The 27,889-nt window shown below is 41.8% G+C and overlaps 1 protein-coding gene across 8 annotated transcripts in view; it reads left to right on the top strand.

Moving 5' to 3' along the window:
- The window catches only part of FGFR2 (fibroblast growth factor receptor 2), an 86,019-nt gene that overhangs the window by 32,414 nt on the left and 25,716 nt on the right, over window positions 1–27,889 (top strand). For 2 of the 8 annotated variants that reach the window (XM_030453217.1, XM_030453210.1), the window contains 4 exons: window positions 3,203–3,326; window positions 20,734–20,924; window positions 23,205–23,349; window positions 25,585–25,787. In XM_030453217.1, coding sequence (XP_030309077.1) covers window positions 3,203–3,326; window positions 20,734–20,924; window positions 23,205–23,349; window positions 25,585–25,787 — 663 coding nt within the window. Of the gene's footprint in view, window positions 1–3,202; window positions 3,327–20,733; window positions 20,925–21,772; window positions 21,921–23,204; window positions 23,350–25,584; window positions 25,788–27,889 lie in introns of all 8 variants that reach the window. The other 6 variants (XM_030453216.1, XM_030453214.1, XM_030453212.1 and 3 more) reach the window with 4 other exon arrangements.

Raw genomic sequence — 27,889 nt, 5'->3', positions numbered from 1 at the left:
ATATGTCCTGTCTGCCAGAGGAGCTCAAGTCATCTAGGAAAGCATCTTAAATGGACCCAGTTGGTGTTACCCAGGGAAGCTTATTAGGGAATATTTAGTTAGAAGGGATCCAGTGAGCAACCAGGAGGGACCAAAAGGCTTTAACCTGCTCTACCAGAGAGACCCATCTATTGGCACACGGGTATGGGACATTTTTTGTTTTGTTTGTTTGGCTTGTTTTGGCTTTTTTTTTCCCCCAAAATGAATATCCCTGTTCATCCAGACACAGACAGCTGCTGTCAGACCTGTGTGCTGTGCAAGAGCTACTCCCAACCTTTTTCTGAAGCTCACTTTTACATAAGACAGGAGGGAAATGGTCTCAAGTTGCAACAGGAGAGGTTTAGATCACCTGTTAGAAGCAACTTCTTCACTGAAAGGGTAATTAACCAGGGAAGTGGTTGAATCCCCATGCCTGGAGGTGTTGGAAAGCTGTAGATGTGGTGCTCAGGGATGTGGCTTAGTGATGGGCTCCATAGAGTTAGGTTAATGGTTGAGCTCTGTGGTCTTCAGGTTCTTCTCCAGCCAGAACAATTCTGTGATTCTGTAAACTGGGGTGCTGCTGGTCCTGCTTCTCAGTTTTGCAAAGTTTTGCTGCCCCAAGACAGGCTTTCTTGGGATTAGATAGCAACACCACTTGGTTAGCAAGCCCTGCAGGATCAGGATGCTGGGAGCTGCTGGGTTGCACAGGGATGTGGTGGGATCATTGCGTGCCTGAGAGGGAAAGGCTCAGTTTGGGAATTTTCAGGAGGAGAAGATGCTGTCATTGACAGCCAAGGGGAGTTTTTCTGGGCTTTGCAGAGCTGCACTGGAGAGCAGAAAGCAACAAGCCAGCAAACTGGAATCCAGTTGAATCCAGACTGGTGACATGAATCCAGCTGTGTGCTGATGTGTCATGAACTCTTTGGGTCTCTGCAGCAGTTGTTTAGCTTAAACTGAAGAGGCTTAAACTGCTGTTTTATTATGATTATCTCCTCTCATTGGATTTACAAGAAGGGAAATGGCACAAAACACTTTTGAACATTGCCATCCAGGATATCCACTTGTGGCTGTAAGTTAGTTGTGTTTTCTTGTTGAGTGCTAAACAATCTCTTGTGTTTTTCCTGTCAAATTAATTGCTTACAGCTTGTTACCCATTTTTATTTTGCTTTAACTTCCACAGAACCATGACCTGTTCTTCCTGTTTTGCAGTCAGATAGGTTAAAAACACTTGCTCTGGTTCTGCAAAGTGTGATGTAACTTGTAATGGCAAAAAGTTGAGGTCACTTTGACCAAGTCTCCCCTGAAGTAGCTCATAAAGGAGCAAAATATTCAAAATACAGAGCTGTTGTATTTGCTATTTGCCAGTGTTTTCTGACAGTAATTCTTCCTCACCCAAACTTTGATGTTCAAGGTTGCTTAGCAGAATAACAAGACAATAAAATAATTCTTTCTAGCTTTATAAACTTATTTCTCAGCACTTCATATTGTGAAAAAAGTATCAATATGTAGTTTTTGAAGTATAACATCAAGACACAGGGGGCTGGGGAGAGGAGCTGTAAGTTTGGGTGGGAGATTTGTGTTGCCACACTTTTCTGTGACATTTGATTAGCATCCATGCCCTGTGCCAGCTGCTGGAGCCTTGTCCAATTTTCTTTGTGTTTCAAAGCCCACGTAGCCAGTTATTAGCCAATGCTATTAGCCTGTAGCTGGCCACTAATAGTAATAACTGGCTAATGAGCTAATTACTTGCTAGGTGGACTAGGAATGCTCCTTACAGAAAGGACTTTTTTCTTCCAAGCTTGGAACTGAGGGCATTTTTACCTGCAGCAAGTGTCAGAGCCAAGCTCTTGGCACTGGGGATGGAGCCCTGTGTAGCTCTTTTGGCTGGATGACACCTACACAATAAGCAGGCATGAAGCAGAATTTCATTCCTATGGTTGTAATGATCTTTTGAGAACATACAGTTACTGGAAGCATCACTTGAATGGCCCATAAATTTTTCTGGTGGACTGCACTGCATGACTGCTTTCCATTTGGCTGATTAAAATGATTGTACCAGATTGTAGTTTTATTCCATTTGCTGAAATATGTGCTTTGCAGTTAGAAAGTCATATGTTACAGCTCCATAATGTTAAGGTCTTTGTCAAAAATGTAATGCTAAACCAAGGGCTTAGTGGGTAGCCAGCAACAGGTCATTTTGGGAGCCAACTGAGGATGCAGGAAATATATATACGTGTATACCGGATGGCTCTGTATCCTTCCAGGGTTGGGCTGGATCCTATTCTCTTCAAGCCCAATGCCAATTTGAGTTCAAATGGGAACAGAATCAGGACCTCTAATACATTCTGTCTGAGAAAGATTGCATGAAATGAATGTATATCCTTATGCTCTTTTTTTCATGAGGATTTTCTTCAGGATTTTTTCCTGGGGCAGAATTTTCCTTTCTGTCGGGATACCCCAGATGAGGCCACTCCATGGCTGTGGTAGGGATCCCAGCCATTGCCCTTCCCTTTGTTTCTCCAAAATACAAGCTGTGTAATTGTGTAAATCTTAAAGAAAGATGGAGACTTAGATGCTAGGGGATCATATCCATACCATATTGCTGGTGTGGGTATTTAATGTTATCCGCTGATGGATATGATGAGGCCACTCCATGGCTGTGGTAGGGATCCCAGCCATTGCCCTTCCTTACCTTGTTTCTCCACAATACAAGCTATGTAATTGTGTAAATCTTAAAGAAAGATGGAGGCTTAGATGCTAGGGGATCATATCCATCCCATATTGCTGGTGTAGGTATTTAATGTTATCTGCCGATGGAAAATATCCTGAGGGTGTGAACTGGCTTTAGAGCAGATTGAGAGTTAAAGGCTGGTAAGACAACTGCTGCCAATTGGTGCCATCCTTATAAATCTGGCAGGACTGAGTCTGCACCAACATCTGCAGTGCTTGGGTCAGGGATGAGGTGGATCAGGATATTTATGTATCAGAATGCATAAAAGCTTTTAGTGCTGCAGCCGTGCTCTGCCTTCCGGGGAATCAAGTATTTCTGTCTCCATAAATGTCAAAGAGCACAATGAGGCTTTTAAACATGGATTACAGCAGGTTAACTACTCAGAAAGTTCTGGTGGAGGGAGAGAAACTGTGCTAGTGAAGTTCCCAACCCCTCTGGTTGCATCTCCCCCAGGTCCGGAACCAGCACTGGAGTCTCATCATGGAGAGCGTGGTCCCATCTGACAAAGGGAATTACACCTGCATTGTGGAAAACCAGTATGGATCCATCAATCACACCTACCATCTCGATGTTGTGGGTAAGTAAAAAGGCTTTAATGTTTAATCATTGTTTAATTCAAACCTGGTGTTCTTAATTAATGACTTCATTAAAACACCCTGAGTTACGCCGATACATTTTTGCATTAATTTGGGAGATGACTTTGCAGTAGTCTAAAGAGAAGATTTTGCTACCTAACTTTCTGTGTTCATCTACATCTTATCTCACTGCTGTCTGTAGGACTCATCTACCCAGGTTTTGGCAGAGGTGTGGTATTCATATGTGCAAGTGAGTTCTAGTTGCTGTAATACACCTCCACGCTTGCTGTGACAGGCAATTAAGAAATACTGATGCAATTGTAATAATGAGTATTACACTTTAATTGTTACTTGTTCAGTTTTACTAACACGAATTTTAATAACTGCTTAGTTATGAAGACTGTTGAGTGATTCTTGAGATTACTGTTACTACAGATGAAATGGTTTTTTAGGTGTTGTGTTTTTTTTTTTTTTTTTTAATGAAAAGCTGGTTAATTGGCTTTGGTGAAGCTAGAGCAGACCTGGAGCTTCAGGAAAAGTGCTTTGGATTCATAGCAGCATAACAGAAATGCAGCCATAGGCTGGTGCTTGGCCCATGAGGAGTCCTGGAAACACAGGCAAAAAAGAAATGGTGAAGAAATAGTTTTACTTAAGGGCAAATTCAAAAAAAACTTGTCTGAATTCTTAGTAATAGCAAAGCTGTGACTCAGCAGGACTATTAAGCATGTGCTCAGTAATATTAACTTAATAACACCCAAATCCTGTTGACTTTAATAAGACTTACACATATTTATTTAAGTACTTAGCTAAATTAGGGCTTAAAATCTCAGGAACCAATTCCATTCAGCCCCTACTTCTTCCTGATTAGCCTGGATGGGTGTGAGCACTTTTATTGACTCTGGAGGCATTGGTGCCCAAAAGTAATCAGTTTGGCTGCTGTAATCAGACCTGCTGGGACTACCTCTGGGGATCTCAGCTGTGGTTTCTGAAGCATGTCTGGAATGGGCTTTGCTCTCCCCAGGCTTGTGGGATGATCACAAGTTTTGTGAATCAAACTTTTGATCAGTCAGAATTGAAAGCAAAAATTCATTTGGTAATTGGAGGCTATTTTTGGCTGGAGACTGGCAGCCCAACTTGTCATCTATGGAGAGCTCTGGGTTTGGGTTTATATGACCAAAAAAAGTGACAAATTTTTCATTTGCCAAGTTCTTGGTTGGTTTTTCTATGGGGAAAAAAAAAGTGTAGTGGATGATCTTTAAAAGCAGAGCCTTATTTTGTCTGAGACAACTTAAATCTGTGGAAACCCCCAAACCCAATGCAAAACAAGTGCCAGCTTCTTAGGCAGCAAAAAAGGAAAACATTCCCCATGAAAATGGCATTTTGTGGTGCAGAGGAGGAAAAAGATAACTTTATGATGGTGGTGCCATCAGGTTGAAGTCCTTACCACCATCCCCAGTACATCTCAGTCTTCAAATTCAGTCTGGGAACCACCCAGTTCACCTGTACTTGGTTTTAGGTAGCACTGAGGATTTCTATAGCCTTGGCAATATTTTGTCATCCTCTGTAGACTAAGCTGAGGGTTTTGTGGGGACTGGTAAAGCCATTTTTTCTTGCACTCTTTGGTTGAAAATGTTTATGGAGGGTATTACAGCAGCAGCAGCTGCCAGAGATGGGAGTAAATCATCTTCTGTGTGTCTCTGGTGTCCACATTGCTGGAGAATATAGGCTGGATTTACAGAGCCTGACCCAGGGGATGATGAGATGTGGGATTTTTGGAGGATTTTTAGCATTTGTGGTTTGCTGCTTTTTTTCTAAATTGTTTAGGGAGCCTAGATTGACTCAGCTTTGGTTTTGTTTAAAACTGGTTTTTAGTAGGCTACGTGGGAGAAGAAAGCCAGTTTTGCAATATTAGGGGTTTTGCTTGCTGAAACAAAACTAACTAAAAATTCCCCTTCTCTGTCCCCTGCTCCTTCCTTTTCCTCATCACCACCTCAGTCCTGATCTGGCATGTTTAATTTTGGCCATATATTTCTTCACCCATTTTTTTCTAGCAAATGTGTTCCTGGATGATGTGATCACTTGAGAAAATATTTATCAGGAGCCCTCTCACCTCCTCTCAGAGCCTTTTGAATGTCTTGCATTGAGAAATATTATGCAGAAGTTTATTTTTCCTGGCAGTAAATTATAGAGGCCTGCATCAATGAATGGAATGGTAATAAGGATTATGTCATTTATTTAAATGTCTATTTCTTTCCTATAGAAAAACAGAAAAGTAAATAATGAGGTTTTTCAAGAGTGTGACTAGTGATCTGGGGTGCTGGGTGCCCAGCTGGTGGCACCCAAAAGAGCCCTGATTTTCCCTGGGCAAATACCCAGCGTTTTCTGATGCTCAGACCCTGTGAGATGGAAAACCACAACTCCAAAAGTGACTTTTGGGAATCCTGGGTCTTCATCTTGGAGTTCCAATAATTTGATGAGTTAAAGGGTGCAACTGTTACTTTGAAAATGTGTATATGGGAATGTGCACCTTGAGATACCTGTGTTGAATTGATTCTGAGTCTTTCAAGAGATACTGCACTGGGACTTTAACCTAAAGAGGATATTGAAGGTAGAGAGCTGAGCCATTTCTGTGTTGCCAAAAGCTTGTAATAATCATGGAGGTTGGGCATAAAACTGCTGAAGCAGTAAATTAAACTTGGCCAGAAGGGGAAACTCTGACAGTTTTTCTAGTTCAGACAGTTCTACAGAAGTTAATTTTGTGCTTTTTTTTCCCTTTTCTTTTTTTTCTTCCATTTTCCTATGGATTTTCAGTTCTCACAGGGTTGTGGAGAGTTATGGCTGTTTGTTTAGAGCAGATTGCCTATGTAGACTGCATCTTAAAAACTTCAGGGTGTAATTTTAGGTTAAGTTGTGAGTGGAAAACTGTCAGTTGAAAGCCTTTGAAATACCTTTTCCTACATGGTTTAACTGGTTCCAGAGTTGATTAAGTGTAAGTAATAGCAAATGGTATAAAACATGGTAAAGTATTACACTAACATGAGCATCTGACTATATGGTGTAATGTAGAGAACCCTCTGATTATGTCACAGATTTGGGAGGTATCCCAGCAAAAATTGTGCCAAATAATGACACAATACTAGTTAGGAATATCCAGTATTACTCGATGCCAATAACTTTCCAAACCTTGAACTCTTTTGACAATTAAAAGCCTGGAGCCAGCAGGGCTGAGCAGTTTTCAGTTCAAAATGTAGGTGTGAAGTATTCTCATTTTTACCTTGTAATTACTTGCAAGAACCCTCTTAAAATAGTCAAGTCAGCTCAGATGGTCTCATTCAAATTTACAAACCTGGCAAAAACCTTGCACTGAATTTTTTACAATGGGACTAGAAAATAGTGAAGAAAAAACCAGCAGGTCTTTGGCAGCCTCTCTGGATTGCACAGGAGGCTTTTGCACATTGACAGTGTTAGTGGGGAATTGTCCAGCACATTTGGCCAGGATACTCTGTGTTGGAAAAAGTTACTCTTTAAATGTTTGGGATGCCCCGATCGACTGCCTCTTCCTCTGCTCCTCCTCCCCCATTTCAAAACAAGGGCTTGAGCAGGTTGTGTATCATAGAATCCCAGAATCCCAGACTAGTTTGCGTTGGAAGAGACCTTCAAGATCATCCAGTTCCACCCCTCTGCCATGGGCAGGGACACCTCCCACCAGCCCAGGTTGCTCCAAGCCCCATCCAACCTTCAACACTTTCAGGGATGGGGCAGCCACAGCTTCTCTGGCAACCTGGGCAACCAGAGGCTCAGCACCCTCATAGTGAAGAATTACTTCCTAATGTCTAACTGAGTTTCCCCTCTTCCAGTAAAAAACCTTGTCCAATTCCTTACATAGCCTTACAAAAGAAGTCCCTCCCCAAAAGATATTCAGGGCTTTGCTCAGGGCTCCAAAAGTGTTGGAATTGCAGTAGGGGCCAATGGTCGCCATAAGAAACTCCTGCAGAAAGGGGACAATTTATCAATTGTGGCTTTTTATTTAGTTACAACCCCAGAGGCCCCAATTAATATCAGATACCTATTGTCCAAGGCAACATTCCATTGCACAGTAGGTGCTTCCAACCAAAATGCAGAGAGACCAGGAGAAGGAAACCTCCCTGTCCATTTTATAGATGAAAATAGGAGCTGGGGAGTGCTGAAACTTCTTGCCCAGGGTCACACAGGAAGCTGATGGCACAGCCAAGAAATAAAGCTGGTACTTGAATCCTAATCCAGTACCTTAATTAAAAGAATGTTCCCTTGTACAGTTTAGCCCATCAGCAGGTTTGGTTTTTTTTTTGTTTTGTTTTTTACATGCAGCTGAAGTGCCTTTCTGTTCTTTTGTATTTAACAGCAGGTGGGAACTCACATTTTTTTGCACCAGGCTTCCTAATAGACTAACTCTGTCCTCATTAAATGTATATAAAGTCATGCAGTCTTAGGGGAGGATGATGGCAAACGATGTGGTTTTCACTGATGAGTTTGTACTGTAGTGAATCCGGGTTGGAGGAAGCGACCTGGGAATGCAGCCACTGAGACCTGAGTATAATTAGATCACTCTTGGATTGCAATTATCATTAGAGCACAATCTCAGCAGCAGCAGTTCTGTTTAAGCATGGAAGTAACTAATTGAATTTATATTTTAATGGCAAAAAAAAAAAAAGAAAAGAAAAAAAAAGAAAAAGGTTAGGCTGCAAACACTCCTGGTGCAGGTAGCCATTTCTGTCCTATTTAATGGCATCACCAAGGGAAACAAAAGATGGTTTGGTTTCAGCTGAAGTTAGCCACATTACCTCCTTTACTGGGTTTTTACAAGCAGCTGCCATAGCACAACACATCTCCCAAGAATGTGTAAGAAGACTTTGCTGTTTAGTATAAAAACAAGCAGAAGTTGCCACAAATATTTAAATTCTTTTTTTTTTTTTTTTTTTTGAAGTGCTTTTGCAGGCAGCATAGCTGTGCTGTGACCAGTTTCTCATTTACCTAACAGCCTTTGGCTCCAGAGGTGGCAGGGCACCACATGGTTGTCCCTTTTCAGTAATTCTTATTTCCATAGGAAAGCAGGGCAAGAATAACTTCTCATCCAGGAAGCATTTCAAATGGCTGTCAACTTAAAGCTTGCACCCCAGAAATCTCATGTATAAGTGGTTTTACTGATGGATATGCAGAAAACCACTCCTATTGTGAGCTCTTGGAGGTTTTAGAGAACTTTAGGATGAATTTTAATCTTGCTTTTTACAGCATATTATTAAAAAAAAAAAAGATAAAAATGGAATTGACTTTTTTTGCTCTTGCTGCTTCACTATTTGTATTTCCCTTATTTTAAAGAGAAGAAATTTATTTTTGTTTCCACTTGGTTTTATTTCTGGCTTTCCCTGTGCTTTCAGAGTCTTTAGCTGTGAACGTGGCACAGACACATCTTTGTTTTTTAAAGACATGCTTCCATTTCATCATTCCTGAACTCATGAAAACACATGCAGTGTGATTTCCTCTTTTGCCAAGGCTTCTTTCAGTGAAATGAAGTTGAGAATTACTTGAACTATAGCACAGTCCTTAATGTCCCAAGACTTATTTTTAGGATTCACGTTACACACGAGAAAAGGACTGACACCAACTAAATTAACACGCTTTGGACATTGCATCACAAATGTCTGGCAGGAGTTAAGTGTGTAGGTATTCCAACCAAGCCCAAACTTGCTTTCCTGGCAGATGTGCCTGTAGTTGTTGACTGGCTCTTGACAGGGACAAGCTTTGGCTTGACGTCTTCACCCCAGTGCTGGCGGCGCGGGGCATGATGAGACAGGGGCTGGAAGCATGAAGGAATCCACGCCGATGCTTGCCCCCAGGTGTTTGGTTAGGCTGAGGGGGGGAGAAGGTTTTATTTACTCTACTGATAAGCCTGAGTGTGGACTTCACACCTGGCACTGGGCTTGATTTTTGGCAAGGTGTGGGCACCCCCAGGAGAAATGACGCCGCTTGTTTAGCGCTGGAGGCCGTGGGGTTTGCTCCTGAAAACAAAGCCCCCGGTGTGATGGTTCAGCTAAGGGCAGAATGAAAGCTTACATGGTTTTTTTTTCCCTTCTCCTTTCTTAATAAGGTAAAAATATTCCAACCCCCCGATTTCATTGGGGTAGTTTGGCTGAGTTGCATTTATGGACAAATCCTGGTGTTGTTCCTTCATCTGCTGGGTTTGTCGTGTTTGGAATGCTTTCTGCAGAGTCTGCTGGGGGAGGACGGGTCTCCCTGTCCCACTTTCTGTCTTATTACAGCCCCCAGGCAGGTATTTCTCTTGCTTGTGATGAGTGATGAGCAGGATATTGTTTCAGCTCTGTTATTATCATTTTTAATCGTGCCTTCTAATTCACGCGGTGTCCTACCCATGGAAAGTAGGAATTTGCAGGGGTTGTCTGAACATTCTAACAAGGCAAAAACAGTCTTGTTAGATGTGCAGCTGCCACTTGTTAAGAGCCATGGGCTTTTTGACCTCGGCCAAGTCTTTGCTCCATGGTTTTGTTACTGAAAAAGTTGGCAGTGAATTGGTTAAGTTGCCTCCTCTTAAAAAAAAAAAAAAAAAAAAAAAAAAAAAATAGAAAAAAGAAAAAACACCACCACCACTACCACAACAACAAAAAGGGAAAAAAGTTTAAATTATCATATCACAAATACAGAAAAATCATAAGTGAACTGCATCATGGCTGCCCTATTAATGAGTATCTTCCACCTACGTTTCTTGGTGTTGTTCCCAGGTATGGGAGGAAACACAGAGGTGGGACAGTCCTGTGGCTAAAATGGGACAGCTGCCCATGGTGGATGATGGGAATCCTAACTGGACCCACCACACTAATGGTTTTTGACATTAAACTGGGATTAAGAGAGAGGTAGCAGAGGTTGATGTGGATGGAGATGGCACTTGGGGTGTGTGTGGCTGTAATGAGCCAAGGCTGGGGATGGTGGGACTAGGAAGATGCAAGAGTGTCAGGAGGGAAGAAACCTTGAGGGATGGGCACCAGGTTGAAATATATAAAGAGGTGAGAATTGGCACTACCAAAGTGTAGACATGTCAGTAAAATATGAAGTTCTGTGGCTATTAAAAGTTGCACTTGAAACTTGTTGGTATCTTCTCCCTGCTCTGCAAACCCCTATGTGACTGGAAATTCAAAGGTAGCTGCATCTTGACAGATTTTCAGGATTTTAAAGGATTAGGTCATTTTTGGATTAGTACCAGTCCTGTGGTGCAGCTTCAACAGCAGTTGCTTCATTTGAACAGAAAAATAAACCAAAATCTAATTTAATTAGAATTTAAAAGCCACTTTAAAAACCCGTAGTTTGTAAAGCACTTCTGAGTTACTGAAAGTCTCTGTAAATAAAACATTTGTTTTCTTTTCAAGGTTGCTTTTTAAAAAGGTTGCATGAGTCTGTTGAAGTTTTGGACTATTTTTGATAGAAAACTCTGATACTGTCAGAACTTGAGCTGACTGAAGAATTCATAGGGACAGAGCATTTGTTGGAAGAAAGCTAGTTTTTACCCTCTTTACAAAGTGCTTGTGAAACTCTAAAATCTCTTTTTTTTCAGGGAATTTTAACTAGTGTCACAAATGAAGTGATCAGAGAAGTTGCTCTAGGGTTGTGTTCTGCCTTTCCAAGTGAATATTCATGTATTGGTTGGTGTTTATGTCTGCAGCAACATTTCTGCAGTTTGAATGGATTAGATGAATCACTGGACAACAGCATTCCATTTTGATAGTTGGTTTAAAATGTACATTTCCTATTAAAAAAAATACCTTTTTAAAAAAATTGATTTTTTGCCCCCATTCTTCAGTGGTATTTTCCAGAAGGGACTTGTGCTCAGCCAGAGGCTGCTGATGGTGTTCCTAGGTCTACTTTGTAGGAAGTTTCTATTTGGATGTGTGTGCTGAAAGGCAAGAAAACATGGGTGCAGAAAAGAGGTCAAGAACTGTAGAAAAGAACAGAGGAAAACTTTCTTGGTTTGGAGCACAAAGTTTGTGTCCAAGCAGCCAATGTGCTTGCTATGGAAGATGTTAAATCTTGTAAACTCTACCTGCATTTACCTGAATTCCTTGAAATATGACAAAGGTTTATAATAGAATCATAGAATCATAGAATTGGCTGGGTTGGAAGGGACCTCGGAGATCATCAAGTCCAACCCTTGATCCACTGCTGCTGCAGTTCCCAGCCCATGACACTGAGTGCCACATCCAGGCTCTTTTGAAATATCTCCAGACACGGAGAATCCACTACTTCCCTGGGCAGCCCATTCCAATGCCTGATCACCCTCTCCGTAAAGAAATTCTTTCTAATATCTAACCTAAATTTCCCCTGGCACAACTAAAGACCCTGCCCTCTTGTCTTGTTGAAAAGTCGTCTGGCAAAAGAGACCAACGTCCACCCGGTTACAACCTCCTTTCAGGTAGTTGTAGACAGCGATGAGGTCTCCCCTGAGCCTCCTCTTCTCCAGGCTGAACAGCCCCAGCTCTCTCAGCCTCTCCTCATAGGGTCTGTAAATCAGGGTCTTCCCAAGAGCAGTAGTCCAGGTCCAATGTTTAAAGCAGGTTTTGGATTCTGTGCTGCAGGAATGGATGTAATCCTGATGGAGGGACATCTTCTGACTCAGGACCACTTGATAGCAAACTTCAGGCAAGCCCAAAGCCTAATTGAAGTCCAACTGGGGATATCAACTCTGAGCCAGGGTGGTCCAGCACAGAGCACTGAAACACTTGGAGCTGGAGCTGGTTCTGGAGAAGCTGTGTGCAGGAATGGTCTCTGGTCCATCCCCTGTGTCTAGCAGGAGAGGCAGAATTCCATGGTCCTTCCCATAATTTCACACCTGCATTCCTCAGTGGAGTGAATGTGTAAGAAAACAGGGAGAGGTGTAGAAATATAAGGCTTTTAAAGGTTGACATAATCTTTTCCATTTGACTTTGAAGGCAGAGCAGGAAATTTGGAGGATGAAAACTGTGCAGGCAGGTCACAACAACAGTTACTTTATGGTGTTGCTGGGTACACTGGTGAGCAAGACCCACATCAACAGGGAGAGGACATCATCCCTCTGGGAAAGATGCTTTTTGCCAGGAGTACAGGAAACCTTTGGCAGAGCCTTCTGGAGAGACCAGTCCAAGGATGCTGGACCCCAATCTTGTCTCTGGTTGTTAGAAAGCAGCTGGGAGCTTTGTAACATGGGGCAAGGGTGGTTTCCCTGTGTGTAAAAAGTTAATGCAGTCTCTGGAAGCAGCTGGAGCAATAAAATTTTACCACTTGTCTGTGAGAAGTCACAAGTTGTTTTTCATAGTTTCTCAGAGCCTGTTTCATTTCGAGTACACTGCAAAGAATGTCAATGAAAATTTCAGCTCCTCGTTGTGCTGTTTCTCATGATTTTTCACACCAAAATAAGGCCTCTCCCTGCTTTGTTCAGACATGGATGAAGCTTTTGCCTCTGCATGCACTGCAGGAGGGATGCTGCAACCCAGCTCCAGGATTAGTCTTGTACAACTCTTGCTGCTATGACTTTTTCTGCTCTGTAGTGCTGATGAAACCCACACTCTGTCAGCCTGACAACAGGGCTTTGCTTTAAGGACAAAGGAGAGATTTTAATGAGTTCTGACTGTGATGTTTGTTTGTTTTTTCCCCCTCCTGTTTTCACTGACATCACTGGACTTTATATCAAGCCAAATAAGTCAGTCTTGCTTGATTTCTTTTCCCCGGCTTGCTGCCATGTGAGGAAGAGGTGTGCAGGTGAACTTATGCTGCAAAGATGGATTTTGGCTAAAATGAACATAGGGGAGAGCAAGCTGAAGCTGTGCTGTAGGGCTATCCAAAGAGACAGATGGGATAGCATCAGTGGGAGCTTTGCTTGCTGGAGAACCTGTGCCACTGCTTCCCATCAGAGGTGAAGGTGATGAAGCCAAGGACAAAGGGTTTGAATTGAACACATTTGAATTGGTTTCTGGAAAGATTTAAAAAAGGCATTGCCTTTTACTCAGTCAGCCTTGCTTGGGTAGTACAGGAAGTTGGATGGGGTGGCTGAGGCTTTGTTATAGGTAGCAAATGAGTCTGCTTCTGGTGTCTGCCATCAAATTTTGATCTTTAGAACTGAATTTCTCTAATAGCCAGTGTTCAAATGTTTATTAATTTTATAAGGAAGCAGGGCATATATGAAGTCTGTCACCCTGCTGTCTCACTTTATACTGACTGCTGGTACTGGTCCATGAACCAAGGCTAATATGGACATAGATGGGTCCAATAGTTGGTGATGATGCTGTGTGTGACACAGTAGCAGAAAGAAATGCCTCAGCTTTGCATAAAAGGCTTCTACATGTGAGAATAGAGGGATTTTAGAAAGTGGTTCTGGAGGTTAACCCCCACTGCATGAGCAGAGCCCTGTGGTGCCTCCCTGGGTTGACCTCTGAGGACTCCAGATGCAGGGATGCCCCTTTGAGCTCTTGGCCACCAAGATGACTTCTTCAAGCCGTGTTGGGCCAATGGGAAGTGCTCTACATGGAGGCTCCTGCCCAGGAATATTGAATAGGATGAGCATTTGTTGGCTGATGCCTACTGGTAGAAGATGCCAAAATTTGTAAAGCATGACTTCATCAGCACTGGTAATACTGGTCTGATCCATAAGCTGCCTGAGAGGCTCCTGTTCTTTATCAAATGTTCTTGCCAGGGATGGTCTTTATCTCTTAATGTTTCAGGACAGCAATCTGTTATTCCTTGTAGCCTGAAAAAAATCTTGTAGTGCTGGGTTTGGGAAGAGAGCCTTGTCCTTAATTTGCTGGGGATAAATTACCTGGGAAGCAGTGATTTGAGGGGAGGGTATGTGTGTATGTAGAAATGGAACATGACAGTTCAGCAGCAGTTCTGAATTGGCCATAAACAACACAGAGGGCTTCATGTTATGCAGAAAGGAAACCAAACTGACGTGCAGCTGGTAGAAGCTGCTCAGCTCCTGGCTCATGGGTCTGACATTAATTAGTGGAGGGTTTTTTGCCTACACCTGCTCAGTTGTTTCTGAGCTTGTGAAAAAGCCACCAGAGCTCAACCTTACTCCTTCAAGCCATGGAGAAAAATCGTGGGGTTACCTGTGTTTTCCTTCCAGCATTGCATAGAGCACAGGTCCCGGCAGCAATTTGTTTATGGATGGAGAAAGGAAGCAAAGAGTTGGCCTGGGCTGTGTAGAAAGGTAGCTTGAAGGAGGAAATGCCATCTCTTTGGTGAGACCCCTCCTTTGCCACTCCACTTTAGGGGTGTAGTTTCAAATCAGGTCCTTTGTACAAACTTGATAACTCTGGATAGGGGAGACATTTTTCAGTCCCAGTTTATGATGAAAAGGCTGTGACTGATTTCTCTTTTTTTTTTTTTTTTTTTTTTTTTAAGGCTGAAAAGTCAATCTTGCAGGTTTGGCATGCTAAGCCAAAGCCAAGGCAAGAAGCTGTGATTACAGTCTGGCCTAAAACACTGTGGGATGCTTTTGAGACCCATAATTTACAGGATAATTAGCATTTTCCAAAGCAACAGATGTTGCATGATTGGAAGGAAGGTGATTAGGAATGGGCAGAGTGTTCACTGAACAATGTCCTGACTGCTGTTGAAGGCTTCCTGAGCTCAGAGTCAGGCAAAAGAAGCAACTAGGGCTGAACGTGCTGTGCTGACCAGGGCAAGTGAAGCAGAGGACATGAGGGATCCAAGTTTTCAGTTCTGTGGAGAGACAGCTGGAACTGCTTCAGTTTTCCTTCAGTGGTGACTTGATACACAGCATCTCTTCCAGGGGCTATTGATGGAGAAAGGTTACTGATGCTCTGGGAGACATCATTTGAGGGAGCCCTCTGTAACTTCACAGTGACAAGGATCAAGATGACTCCAAAGGAGTCAATTACATTTCAAAACTGGTATTATAGTTAATAATAAATGTTTCTAGTTGAAAATTGTGGAAAAGAATTAGGCAACTTGTTTTTCTCCCTCCCCCTCTCTAATTGAGGATCTCTCTGTTGTCCCCAGAACTCATGTTTGTTCTTCCACTTGCTATTCAGCTTTTATTTGCCTGGCCTGCACTTGAATTGCACATTTACAAGGAGAGGAAACGAGCACATTCAAAAGGAGAAAAATAAGAGTAGTTTTCATTTTTTTCTGTTGAAATGAATCAAATGCCTTATCCAAAGCCCATTGAATTCCATGTGAGTTTTCCCCCTGACTTCAATGGGCTTTGGTTCTGGCTTTTAGCTCCTGTGAAAGGTCCTGAACTGTCTGTGCTAGGGTGACAAGGAGGCTTGGATAGACAATCCCCAGAGCTCTTCTCAGCCCCTGGCACAGCCAGGTTGCTAAGGAGACTTGGCCTGGGGATGGGTCCCGGCGCTCACCCCTTCCGGGGTTATTGTCTCCTCTCCCTCCACTCCAGCAGTGCCACAGCCACTCTTTCAGGCACAATACCCTCCACTTTGGCCTCTGGCACCAGCAAATCCTGCCCTACATCTTCCCTCCATCAACGTGCTTGGCAGACAGCCTCTCTTCCTAGAGTTTTTCCATCCCTACCCTAGGAGCAGGGTGGTGGGATGTTATCTACTGGTTTCTCTTGGCTGTGAAACTTTGGTTTTGGTCCCTACCACTTCCATCTTCATCTTCTATGTTAGCATCAGGATTTCCCTGTCTCTTTCTTCACTGATTTCCTTCTTTGTTGGCTGCAGCTGGTCAGCAAAAGAAGCTGGAGGAGATGAGAGAGATTTTCATGGTTTATCACTGGTCCAAACCAGGACAGAGATGAGGCCCTTCTATAGGAACCACCTGTCCAGGGACTTAAGCATCTTGAAGAGCCAATTCTCAGGGCTCCTTGTGAAGTTTGCAGGCTCCAATAGTCATTTCCAGGATAGTCCTTCCAGTCACTTCTCCTTCCATCATCTCTGGCATGATAGGCTCCCAACCATCTCCAGGTGTCCTGCAGGGCTGGGACTTTCCTGGGCAGCTCCCTTCATTATTATCGATTTTTGGAAACTTGCATTTTTCCTGGATTCTTTGCAGTTTTCTCCCTCTTGGAGGGAGGTATTCTGGAGTTGGAACATTAACAGGCTAAATGACAGTTCTGCTAAGCCATTGGACAGGTCTCTCTGTGAGTTGTCTTTTCAGATAACCAGTCTGTTTGTCTATAGATAAGCCAGCAGAAATGCTCAAGCCCTGGGCACTTTTATGGTGGTGTAAAATTTAGATGCTTGGAGTGTTGAATGTGATATTCCTCACATGAGCAACCATTTTTGCTCTGCCCTTTGTAAATAAGTGACTGCTCAAATGGGGGTGATATTGAGTTTGTATCTAATCTTCAGCAGGGAGCAAACAAGCTGGTGTCTGTCTCTTCAGATGGGATCCAGCATTAAGCAGGATCTTTAAAAAGTATTCTAGAGTTTGGGAAATAAAAATAAAAAGGAAATGTAACATATGGAGACATTAATTATACTAATTTATACTTTCAGTCTATCTTGGTTATTTTCAGAAGAATATACAGAAAATATTTTTAAATTTAATTTTTTAAAAACATCCATTACATTTGCTTCTAAACATCTCGAGTCCTGTGTCCAGTTCTGGGCCCCCCAGTTCAGGAAGGATATCGAGGTCCTGGAGCAGGTCCAAAGGAGGGCAACCAGGCTGGTGAAGGGACTCGAGCACAGACCCTATGAGGAGAGGCTGAGGGAGCTGGGGGTGTTCAGCCTAAAGAAGAGGTGGCTCAGGGGAGACCTCATCACTCTCTACAACTCCCTGAAAGGAGGTTGGAGCCAGGGGGGGGTTGGGCTCTTTTCCCAGGCAACTCTCAGCAAGACAAGAGGGCACGGTCTTAAGTTGTGCCAGGGGAGGTTTAGGTTGGAGATTAGAAAGAATTTCTTTACGGAAAGAGTGATCAGACATTGGAATGGGCTGCCCAGGGAAGTAGTGGATTCTCCGTGTCTGGAGATATTTCAAAAGAGCCTGGATGTGGCACTGAGTGCCATGGTCTAGCAACCGCAACGGTGGATCAAGGGTTGGACTTGATGATCTCTGAGGTCCCTTCCAACCCAGCCAATTCTATGATTCTGTGATTCTATGATCTATTACATTTCAGTTGAATTTGTTTGAGAAAGCAAGGCATATCTATGAACAACCTTGTGCATATCTGTGTAGTTCATTAGGAACTAGTACTCATGGTAATAAAATTAGTATCTACTGCTTTTTATGGTCCTTATAATGTAGTGTTTAGTGTGCATGAAGACAGCTGATCTATGGGGTGGCTTCCTGTATTATAGCATACACTGACTTGGTTTTAAAACATCTTAACAGTGAAACACTGAAATTTCAGTAATCCAATAGTAATGATTTGGGTTTTGAGGTTCTGATGGAATTAGATATAAATGAGCATGAGGAACAGTGAAATTGGTGGGGCTACAGAGCTGTGAGACTGGTGGCCAACTTTAAGGAAAATATTGAGTTAAATAAGTAAAGATGGATATGGTCATTAAAGTTTTGTGATGATCCTGATTATTAAGTTATGTAAGTCTAATGATAAAATTAGTTTGACAAGCTTTAAAATTTGTTTTTTATTTTTAAAGACAGCTTTGGTTCTTGCCTGTCTTTAGTAAAAAAACAAAACAAAACCCTTCTGTTTTCATCTAATATTAGTGTAGCCAGTTGTTCAGAGTGATGATACCTGCTTACAAATGCCTGACTTTTATTTTAAAGGCTAAGCAGTGATGTTAGATTTATGAATATGGCTTTTTCAGTACCTGTGCTTCAGGAGAGTCCTGAAATGTGTGTGGTTTGCAGAGCAATGGGAAAGACAGGCTAACATCCTGAAAGGACTTTTTTCCAAGAAATGATGCTGTACAGAATTACACTTGGTCATTTGTAACTAGTGCAAGTTTCTCCAAATTTAATTATTTTCTCCAATACTGAGTGTGTTTCTCTTGGTCCTTGTCCCCCAGGCTACTGAATTTGTGTCATGATGGTTTGGTTCTTCTGTGTCATTTCCCTGGGTGGGCACAGGAATTCTCCCTTCTGCTGAACTGGGGGAGGTGATGAACACTAATAGTTGCTCCATATATTGGAGGGCAACTAAAGTTTCTTTTTAATACATTTACCTTTAGAGAAGAAATTTCACCATGTTTTAGCTATGCATATTCCTGCACTTTATTTAGTTTTTTTCAGTGGAATTTGGAATCAAGAATGTAAGAACTTTGCATTCACTTCTTGGCTTTGCCTCCTCTTTTTCAGTAGAGGAAATGTTTGACAGTCATCAATAAAAGATTAAATCATTGATGGGTATGGGGATAAACTAAACACATTTTGTGTGCTGATGCTGGCATAGTAGGAACTTTTCCAAGATGTTTCAGGCCTCGTTCTCTGGTTTGTTTAAGGGCAGAGAATAAGGTCACAAAGGAAATCAAACCCTGATGTGGAGAAATGAAACATGAGGCCTACTGACTTCTAAAAAACATTTTAAATAACATTCTCTAAGGTTTCATTTTATACTGAAGGCAGCTGTAATAAGTTTTGGAAGATGGTGTAAGGTTTCTATTAAAGAGAGATTTTTTTGCTTGCTGTTTTTGTACCCAAATGAAGGAGCGAGGAGACAGAATTGGAGCTTATTCAGCATCAGATGAGAAACTACAAGCTCTCTCCAGAACTGTAAAATAGTCATTTATAAGTTCTACTGTAATTTACAAATTAAAAAATATTAAATGGCTCCTAGATCTTCACAAATGACACCACGTAGCTGTGGAATAATTTAATAACTGCAACACAAATGCACTTTTGCCACAAGTAAAACAAGACCCCTGCTTTGTAGTGTGCTGCCAGCGTAGCCTCAGTGAATAAATTCCCAGTAGATGTTTGCTGCATGCCAAATATATTGGACTGGATAAAAGATCCCATTGTTCCACAGGCATCATTATTTGCTATTACACTCGCAATGTTTGCTTGTGAAACAGTTTATTGGAAACCAGTATGCTTAAAAAGGAACACTTGGTTTGAAATTCAGTTGATTTGGCTCGGAATGGGCAAAGCTTTTGCAGTGTACAGCCTCTACAAATAAATATTTAGGTCTGCTGGTTTTTGCTTATCTTAGAGAAAATTCCTGGAGCTGGGGAGAAGGGGCTGGGGCTGAGCAATAGGCGTTTCACTTCTAATTCATGGTTTGAAAGTCTATGTAGATCAGTATAAACTTTCTTTTCTTGGAAAAGGAAAGGGAAAAGGAGAGTTAAGTCTGTCTGCAGAAGGCAGCGAGTTCCCAGCGAGGCTGAGGACACTGCAGCTCTCTGAAGGTTTTCTGGGGAGGGTCTCAGTGTCTCTCTTGCTCGCTGGATAATAAAGAAATGTGGTAACCCGGGCTGTCATTGAGGGGACTTTCTCATCTGTGATGTTTCAGTGCAAAGTTTTTCTGCTTTTCCCACTTGCCTCGTCCAGCACCAAGGTGGCTGTTGGTGGCCCTGCAGGCTGGAGAGTTGGGCTCAGCCCTGCCCATCACCCTGAAGATTTCAGCAGCTTTTAAATCACATTTAATGGGGGGGGATGGAAAGCTGCCTTGCTGCCATAGCTGAAGGTGAGCTTTGCCCAAAGACTGTGTGTATCCAACATATATCCACAGGACTGGGTTGGGAACAGTGGCTCTCTTGGTACACAGGTGATGCAGGGTGCCCTTACCATATTCAGTGATGGAAGCAAGAACATTGATACTTATGCAAGTCCATAGATTGAAAACTTTATTGTCTCACATTAAATACACTACAGTTTTCCAGAGAACTCTGTATTTCCTGGTGTCCTGTTCAGAATAAGAACAAACTGGTGTTTCTGCTGCTGTGTCTGGGTGAAGTAGAGAGAAGCTATTGTGGCAGCATTGGTCAGAGTGTTTTGAAAAGCTGAGCTGTCTGGTATGTGCATCCTGCATGAGGAGTTTCAGTGCTGCTAGTTTTGAACAATTCCCCTCGGTTTATTTTAGCACATTAATTGGTTTCAGAATTAATCAGTAAATCTCTCCTCTTATTTTGTGGAGGCTTAGTCCAATTAAAATGTTTTAAAACTCAGAGGCACTTATCGCAATGGATCAGAAAAGCCATCAGGTTCTTCCTGAGTTGAATGATGAAAAATGTGTCAAGTTTTGAAGTACAGTTTCTCCCCTCCTCCCCCCAAAGAGCTATTCTTTATATTACAAGTGTAGTGCTCAAGTCATCTCCTTTGAACTGTAGTTTTTGTTATAGGTTTTGGCTGCAGTGCTATTTCGGAGGAGTCAGCCAACAGGCTTACAGGGCTTTTTGGCTCGAGTTCACTTAGTTTTCTTGGCAGCTCTACTTATTTATGCATCTTTATTTCTTTCTCTCTCTCTCTCTATTGCTCCTTCTTGTTCCCCTTCCCCACCAGAGCGATCACCACACAGGCCCATCCTCCAGGCTGGTCTGCCAGCAAATGCCTCAGCAGTGGTTGGAGGTGACGTTGAGTTTGTCTGCAAGGTCTACAGTGATGCTCAACCTCATATCCAGTGGATAAAACATGTCGAGAAGAATGGCAGTAAATATGGACCAGATGGGCTGCCCTACCTTCAGGTGTTAAAGGTGAGGCTCTGCAGATGCTGCTGATGGTGACGACTTCTTTAGAGCATTGAATTTATTTATTGTGAATCCAAGAATTTTCAGATCCGAATTGCATTTGAAAATGGAAGTGGTTACTTTACAAATGAAATAATGAGTTAGAGAAACATATGTGAGTTCAAATAACTCTTCCGATTATAGATCCTGTTTTGTTCTCTTTATACTTCCATAAACTCCTTTATCTCTGAATGTTTCAGGCATGACTTGTTAAGAAAAAAAATTCCAACCCTCTTAAAGCACATCACTGACAGTTGTGTTTCAGCAGACCCCATCCAAAACATACCCGGGACAATGTACTCCATTTCTTTCACGTTTCTTCAGCCTCTTTGTTTCAAAGTAACGTGGCACCTGCTGCCAAAAGCTTGTTGGCAGGATTGGGTTTTCTGGATGCTGAGCCTGCAGAGATGTCCACTTTTCACTGGCGTGCTGCCGCGTATCGGTGGTGTCATTCCTGCTGGCACTCAAGCCCTGACCAAGGAAACTCCCAACTTTTCCGAGCTGGGTGGCATTGCCAAAACTCAGCATGCTGGCAGGCAGGACAGCCAGCTCTAGATCATCTTGTTCTGGTGTTTTTTTCTCCCCCCCCAGTGCTGCTGTTTTCTAACACCCTCCTGTGATGCTTCCGATGCAAAATTACAAAACGCCACCAAAAGACCCCAAACAACCCCCAACCCCTCGGTGTTTTGACACCGATCCCTGCATGAAGTGGAAGAAGTATTTCTTGTGACATGTTGGTGGTGGGACCGTAGACAGCTCGGTGTCCTTCTTGGGCAGCAGTGACGTTGTTCTCCTGTGTTATTGGTCTATTCTAGCACTCGGGGATAAATAGTTCCAATGCTGAAGTGCTGACACTGTACAATGTGACAGAGGCGGACGCTGGAGAATATATTTGTAAGGTCTCCAATTATATAGGGGAGGCCAACCAGTCTGCCTGGCTCTCTGTTCTGCCAAGTATACAAGGTAACAATGTTTTTTAAAGCAAGCTGGATGTAGAAGCTGGAAAAATGGTGCTTTGGGAGACTGCAGGCAGCTTGTAGGTTAACTCTTTGGCCTTGTGGTATATGTGTAATCCTCTTTTGGTGATGCAACTGGTATTACACCAGCAGCCATGGAAAAATTCCCACAATATTCTGAGTGTAACGTAAGCACTGGTTTCTGACCCTGCTCTTTGTTCTCTCCTGTTTGGTGTCTTTATGTCTGTGTGTGTTTATGTCTAGTTTTGTTGTTAATTCTTCATACTTCGCAGTTCACCTATAGGATACTCTTTGAATAATATAATTATGACCTAATAAGTGCATATTTATATATATACACATGTGTGTATATATATGAAGTGTTCACCTAAGTACCGAGTCAAGTGTCAGTTTAGTCACAACTTTCACCTCAACTCCAACTCTGCAGGATGAGGGGTCTTCCAGTTGTTATTCACCTGTTATCAACTGGGTAATAACCCCTCCATAGCAGTAAAGGCAATAAAGGCAACAAAACCTTCCAGATTATTTTTTTAAAGTTTGTATGATTTAGAAAAAAAAATAAATTATTTCCATCTCCTGGTTTTTGGACCTTTAAGGTCTGTTTTTTCTCCAGATTTCTGAGAGCTATGACTGATTTTTGAACAAGACCTGAGCTACCTTCTTGCTCTCTCCACTGTGCTTCTAAGCAAGTCACCAAATATTACCAGACTGCAAATTAAACTGAGATTTGGCAACACTGCAAAATGTCCAGGACTTAAATGTAGTGCAGTGAATGATGGAAGGATGATATTCTGCTTCAGAGAGCTACTGAGTTCTCCCCTGGAGCACAATTTGCCTTTTTCATTTTTTTTTTCCCTTTCAGAGTATATTTTTACACTAAAGTCTTTCCTCTGTAGCAGATAACTACACGTGAAGGACACCACCTCCTGTCCTACTTTGTTTTCTTTGTTTTTCTTTACACTTCCTTTTATTATTCAAAAAGAAGGAAAAAACCAACAACTGTGGGTTAATTTTTCCATGTCATTTGATTGCATGCATGTTTAGGTGGTGAGTTTAGGTCTGGTGAAGGGTGTTGATTACTTTCTGAGGTGAGCTGGGACCTGTTGGTAAATGCCTTTCAGGTGAGGGATTGTGGATGGGGAAGGAGCTTTGCATCTCTACACCTCTGCCTTTCCAAAGTGCAAAGCCCCGTGGCTCCAGCTCCCTATCCACAAGGATTCTCTCAGTGTCTAGCTTTTTCTCTTGCTTCCCTCTCTTGTTTTTTTTTTAGGCTGCCGGTGTTAACACCACGGACAAAGAAATTGAGGTTCTCTATATACGGAATGTAACTTTTGAGGATGCTGGGGAGTATACATGCTTGGCGGGTAATTCTATTGGGATATCCTTTCACACTGCATGGTTGACAGTTCTGCCAGGTATACACTGCTCTCTTTCTGTGGTTTTTCCTCTTTATTTTATTTCCACCCCCCCTTGTTGATCGCTACAGAATTAGCACGGCTTCTGTCTCAGAAAAGGACTTTTACAATGATTATTATTTTTAAACGGGGTTGTCTCAAGCCAGTGATTTGACTTGTTGCATATTTGCAAATTCAAAAGCCTAAAAAACACAAAAAAAATGGGAGGGGGAATGTCTATTGCACTCAATTGGAGTGTTTTTACATCTGGTAACTGTTCATCAGAAGGGCTAAGGAGCTGCATTTTCTTAGCACTTCCATGAGATAACTGAAAATCAACACATTAATCATTGTAAACTTTTTCAAGTGGAGGAAATTCAAAGTTTCTCATGAAGCTTTGGGACTAATTTGGCCACAATCAAAACCGGTTCATCAAAATCTCTGAACTATTTATTTGTTATGCTTCAATTCATTTACCTATCATCCAAAATTCTTACAGAAATTCTACTATTAATGCCAAAGGATTGTGTACAGAAGCAGTGCCTTCCATATCTTGGGAATCAGCTCCCTGCATCTTTAAACATTGCATGCTCTGGGGAAACTAGTGGTGGTTTGCTTTTACTGCAAAGCATGTCTTGCTTTCCTGGGGTTGATGATGTTTCTGCCCTTAAAAGAAACAAACATCAATAAATATCAATGTGCTTTTTTATTTTTTATTTTTTTTTCCCTGAAAATTTTTATCAGCTGTTAAAAGATGTAACCATAAAAAAAGAGATGTAACCATAGAGGTTTTGCCACTAGTCAAATGTTCTCATTTATAAGTGTTGGCAGCTGCCTTAGGAGTGCCTATGGAAAAAATATGAAGTTTGCTGGGTAATCTTGTGCTTACAATTTATTAATTGTTAATCCTGAGAAAGGGAGGTACAAACCCTGCATGTGCATATGGCTGAGGTTCACATTGCAGAAGCGAAATGTTCCCACTTACTGCAGATAATTCCTTTATTAAAATATACTGAAAAAGGCAACTTTATCCCATCTCACTCCTACGTGAGCCCTGAGCCTGCGTGGTCCATCACCCAGCAGGCAAAGCAGTACTTGTGTAGAGCTTGCTTCTGCATTTTGCAAGGGCTTGAACAGCATTTATTTTAGTTTGGTTTTAATTTTAAAACCTGATTTTCTTGAATGAAATGATTTTTAGAAGCCTAGAATGAGGCACAAGAAAATATCAGCTTGAACATGCATTGCTTTGCAGAGTGACTGCTGATGGCTGTGGAATGCTGTTTATCTGGGGGATGAATCCCAGAGAAGGGATTAGGGGCAGTGTTTGCTCAGAGAACTGCTTTAAAGATAATTTCAAAGTGGTTTCAATCAGAGTAACAGCTATGTAGGACCACTCCTTCTAAAATCTAATCTCACAGGCTGGGTAACCACTGAGGAGGTTACTTGAAATAAGGAGTCCTCACAAAAAAGGAGACTCATAATTAACATATTGCCTGCAATTCAGCTTTCACTGGCATTATGTGTTTTAATCCAGTGCTGGGCTATTCAAAGGACCTCAGGGGAGGTAGGCACCTGGCATCAACTGCAGTGAATTAAGCAGCTGATTCCTCAAAACACTCTTAAAATCCCTAACCTGAACTGGTTCATCCTGCCTTCCCTCTGTATTTTTAGATCCCAGTGAGAATTTTGGATAAACAGCCAATGCAGACTCAAGCCCAAATGCCTATTTGTGATTATGGTTTTTTGTTTGTTTTTAAATTCACAATTTGTGACTTAATTTGTGGCACTTCTCTTTTAGGCTAATTCAGTGTCTTAACTTCCAATGTGTCTTTATGAGGCTAAAAAGAGTTCCAGTGCTTTTGAAATTTGACTAGAGCAACCAAATGAACCTGAGCCTAATTTGAACACTTCAGTTAGTCTTTTGCCCTGAAATTAGGCTTAATTATCTCATATTTTAATGTCTATGTAGCTACCTACCTAGGCAGACACATGGATATGTCTATAGAAGTGTGCATATATGCACAAGCTCGCACTCAGTGGCAGTCTCAAAGAAGTCAAAGCAGTGATTTAGAAAGAGGAATCACTCTTAGACTGCAACGTAGCCTGAACATTCACAGTCTTCTGTATGTCACAGAGACACTGTGAAAACTGGTATTTTACCCATTTTATGTTGTTCCAAGCATTGTACTGAACCGTGCTTGTACCGCGCGCTAACTCTCTGGCATGGTTGTTCCCTCCCGAAAACTCCCAATCCAGCTCCTGAGAAAGAGAAAGAATTTCCAGCATCACCAGACTACCTGGAAATAGCAATTTACTGCATAGGGGTCTTCTTCATTGTCTGCATGGTGCTGACAGTCATCCTGTGTCGCATGAAGAACACCACCAAGAAGCCGGATTTCAGCAGCCAGCCCGCGGTCCACAAGCTGACAAAGCGAATCCCTCTGCGCAGACAGGTAACAGAAAGTAGATAAAGAGTTTCAGAACCCTTTATTTTTAACCCAACAACTCAGCCAGCACATCCTTCCGGTGAAAGCTTGGGAGTGGGGAGTCAAGAGAATGAAACCAAATAACTAAAAGTTAAAGCAAATGGCAGGAGGGTTGGGATTTTCAGCTGGCACGCTGGGAAGAAAGTGGATCTTGGTGCAGCCATGGGTGTCTCCAGGCAGGGAAAACAAGGCAGGGATGTTGGAGGAGAAATGTAAAAAAAAAAATTGAGTATGTTCTGTATTAGCAGCCTATGGATGGGGGAAAAAAATTATTTTAAAAAAGTATTTAAAGTATTTACCCCACAGCTCATTGAAGTCAGTGGAAAAAATTTTGCTGACTTAATGGACTTTGGAAGAGAATCCTATTTATTTTTGTATGTATAATGTTTCTAAGGTAACTATTGCAACAGTAACTAGGTACCAGATACAGAGAAGTATTTTTCAGGAAGAAATTTGAAAACTGAGGAAAAGGGAATTTCATAGCCAAACAGTCAGAAACCACCCCAAAATAGAAAACACTGTAATCAAGTAAAAATAGGAGAGATATTCTATCAGATCTCAGGCAGTTTGCTTAAGATGCTGATGATTTTGCATGAGAAATGAAAGCAAATGTCAGGTTTCAAATACAACAGCATCACATAAAATATATTTTACAATGGCTTGTGTTTGACAATGAGTGTTTCTGGAAAGGGCAATAATACCACAAGCACCAAACCAGTTGAACCAGTAACAGACCTTTGGCTTTGTCACAAACCATTACTTGCCAAAGCAGCCTCTCTTCCCACATACTGTCCTCTCCTGAAAGACTTGTTGCTTTTGAAGATGGAGTGTCCATGTTTTAGTATTAATTCTTACAGTAGGTCTTCAAGGTAGACCTTTAAACCCACCAAATCCTCCCCCAGGCTTCAGCCCTATGAGGTGGAGGAGTGTTGGTGTCGGAGGCTTTGGTTCAGCTCCTTGTTAAAACAGGGACCATCTGCAGGGGTTGGTTGGATCCAGGATCTGCTCAGGGCTTTTGGATCTGAGCAAATTTCAAGCCTATCTGCACCACAGTTTGCAGATTTTCTGCAAATTATTTCTACATTTGTAGAGGGTACAATAATTACCAGTAATACACCTGCCTTAAAAATAGGTTTTCAGTGGGGGTAAGTGCATAATTGGCCAGAGTCAGGGTGGAGCTTGGGCTTGAGGTTTCAGACATTATTATTTTTTTTTCTGAACCCTTTTTCTAGGGCTTCTGAATCACCTTGGTTAGAAATGCTGCAGGGAACTTTCTCTGGTAATGCTTTAGCCATCTTCCTCTGCAGTGCTGTATTTTACCAGATCTTTATGAACTTTGTCTGAACTGAAAAATACTCATTTTGGTTTATATGCAAAAATGTTCTTATTTTGTTGGGTTTGTCTATGTTGGGGGGTGTGTGTGTGTGTGTGTGTGTGTTGTTGTAGTTTTATGGGTTTACTCGTTTGCTTGAGGAACACTGAAAGATAGGAACTTTTGCCTCTGAGTATAATATATATATATATATATTTATATATATATATATTCTTTGTAGTTTATATATATATATATATATATATAGCTTGTAGTATATATATGTGTGTGTGTATATATATATATATAGTTTGTAGTATTTATATATATTTATTCTTTGTAGTTTTCTGGACAAACCAAAAAGCTTTTTTGGATGTTGTGTACTTAACCAGAGCAAGTTAGACAGAGACACTTATCAACTGCTTTGATTGAAGGCATTTATTAGATTTCTGCCTAAATATAAAAGCATCACAATGACTCAGAGATAGGCTGGCAGCATAAAAAATAACCTGGGGTTTGGTGTGAGCTCAGTTGTGTCAGATGGAAATGGCTCCCCAGGGGGACAGTGTTATTTCATTGCATGTGACAGCAGTGCCAACCACTGCCCTGGCTTTAGCCAGTTAAGATGAAATGATGCAATATGGACCTTCTCCAAAGCTATTGTTTACGCAGAGAAAAAAAGCCTCTGCCTTCTAAAGAGCTCATCAGATTGGGTTTTATTGCTTTGTTTTGATTTTTCTAGAGTCTCAGCAAAAAAGGGGCA

The sequence above is a fragment of the Calypte anna genome, chromosome 6, assembly GCF_003957555.1.
Source record: "Calypte anna isolate BGI_N300 chromosome 6, bCalAnn1_v1.p, whole genome shotgun sequence".
Taxonomy (NCBI): domain Eukaryota; kingdom Metazoa; phylum Chordata; class Aves; order Apodiformes; family Trochilidae; genus Calypte; species Calypte anna.
The sequence above is the reverse complement of the archived record's forward strand: the minus strand, read 5'-3'. Positions and strand labels throughout refer to the sequence as shown.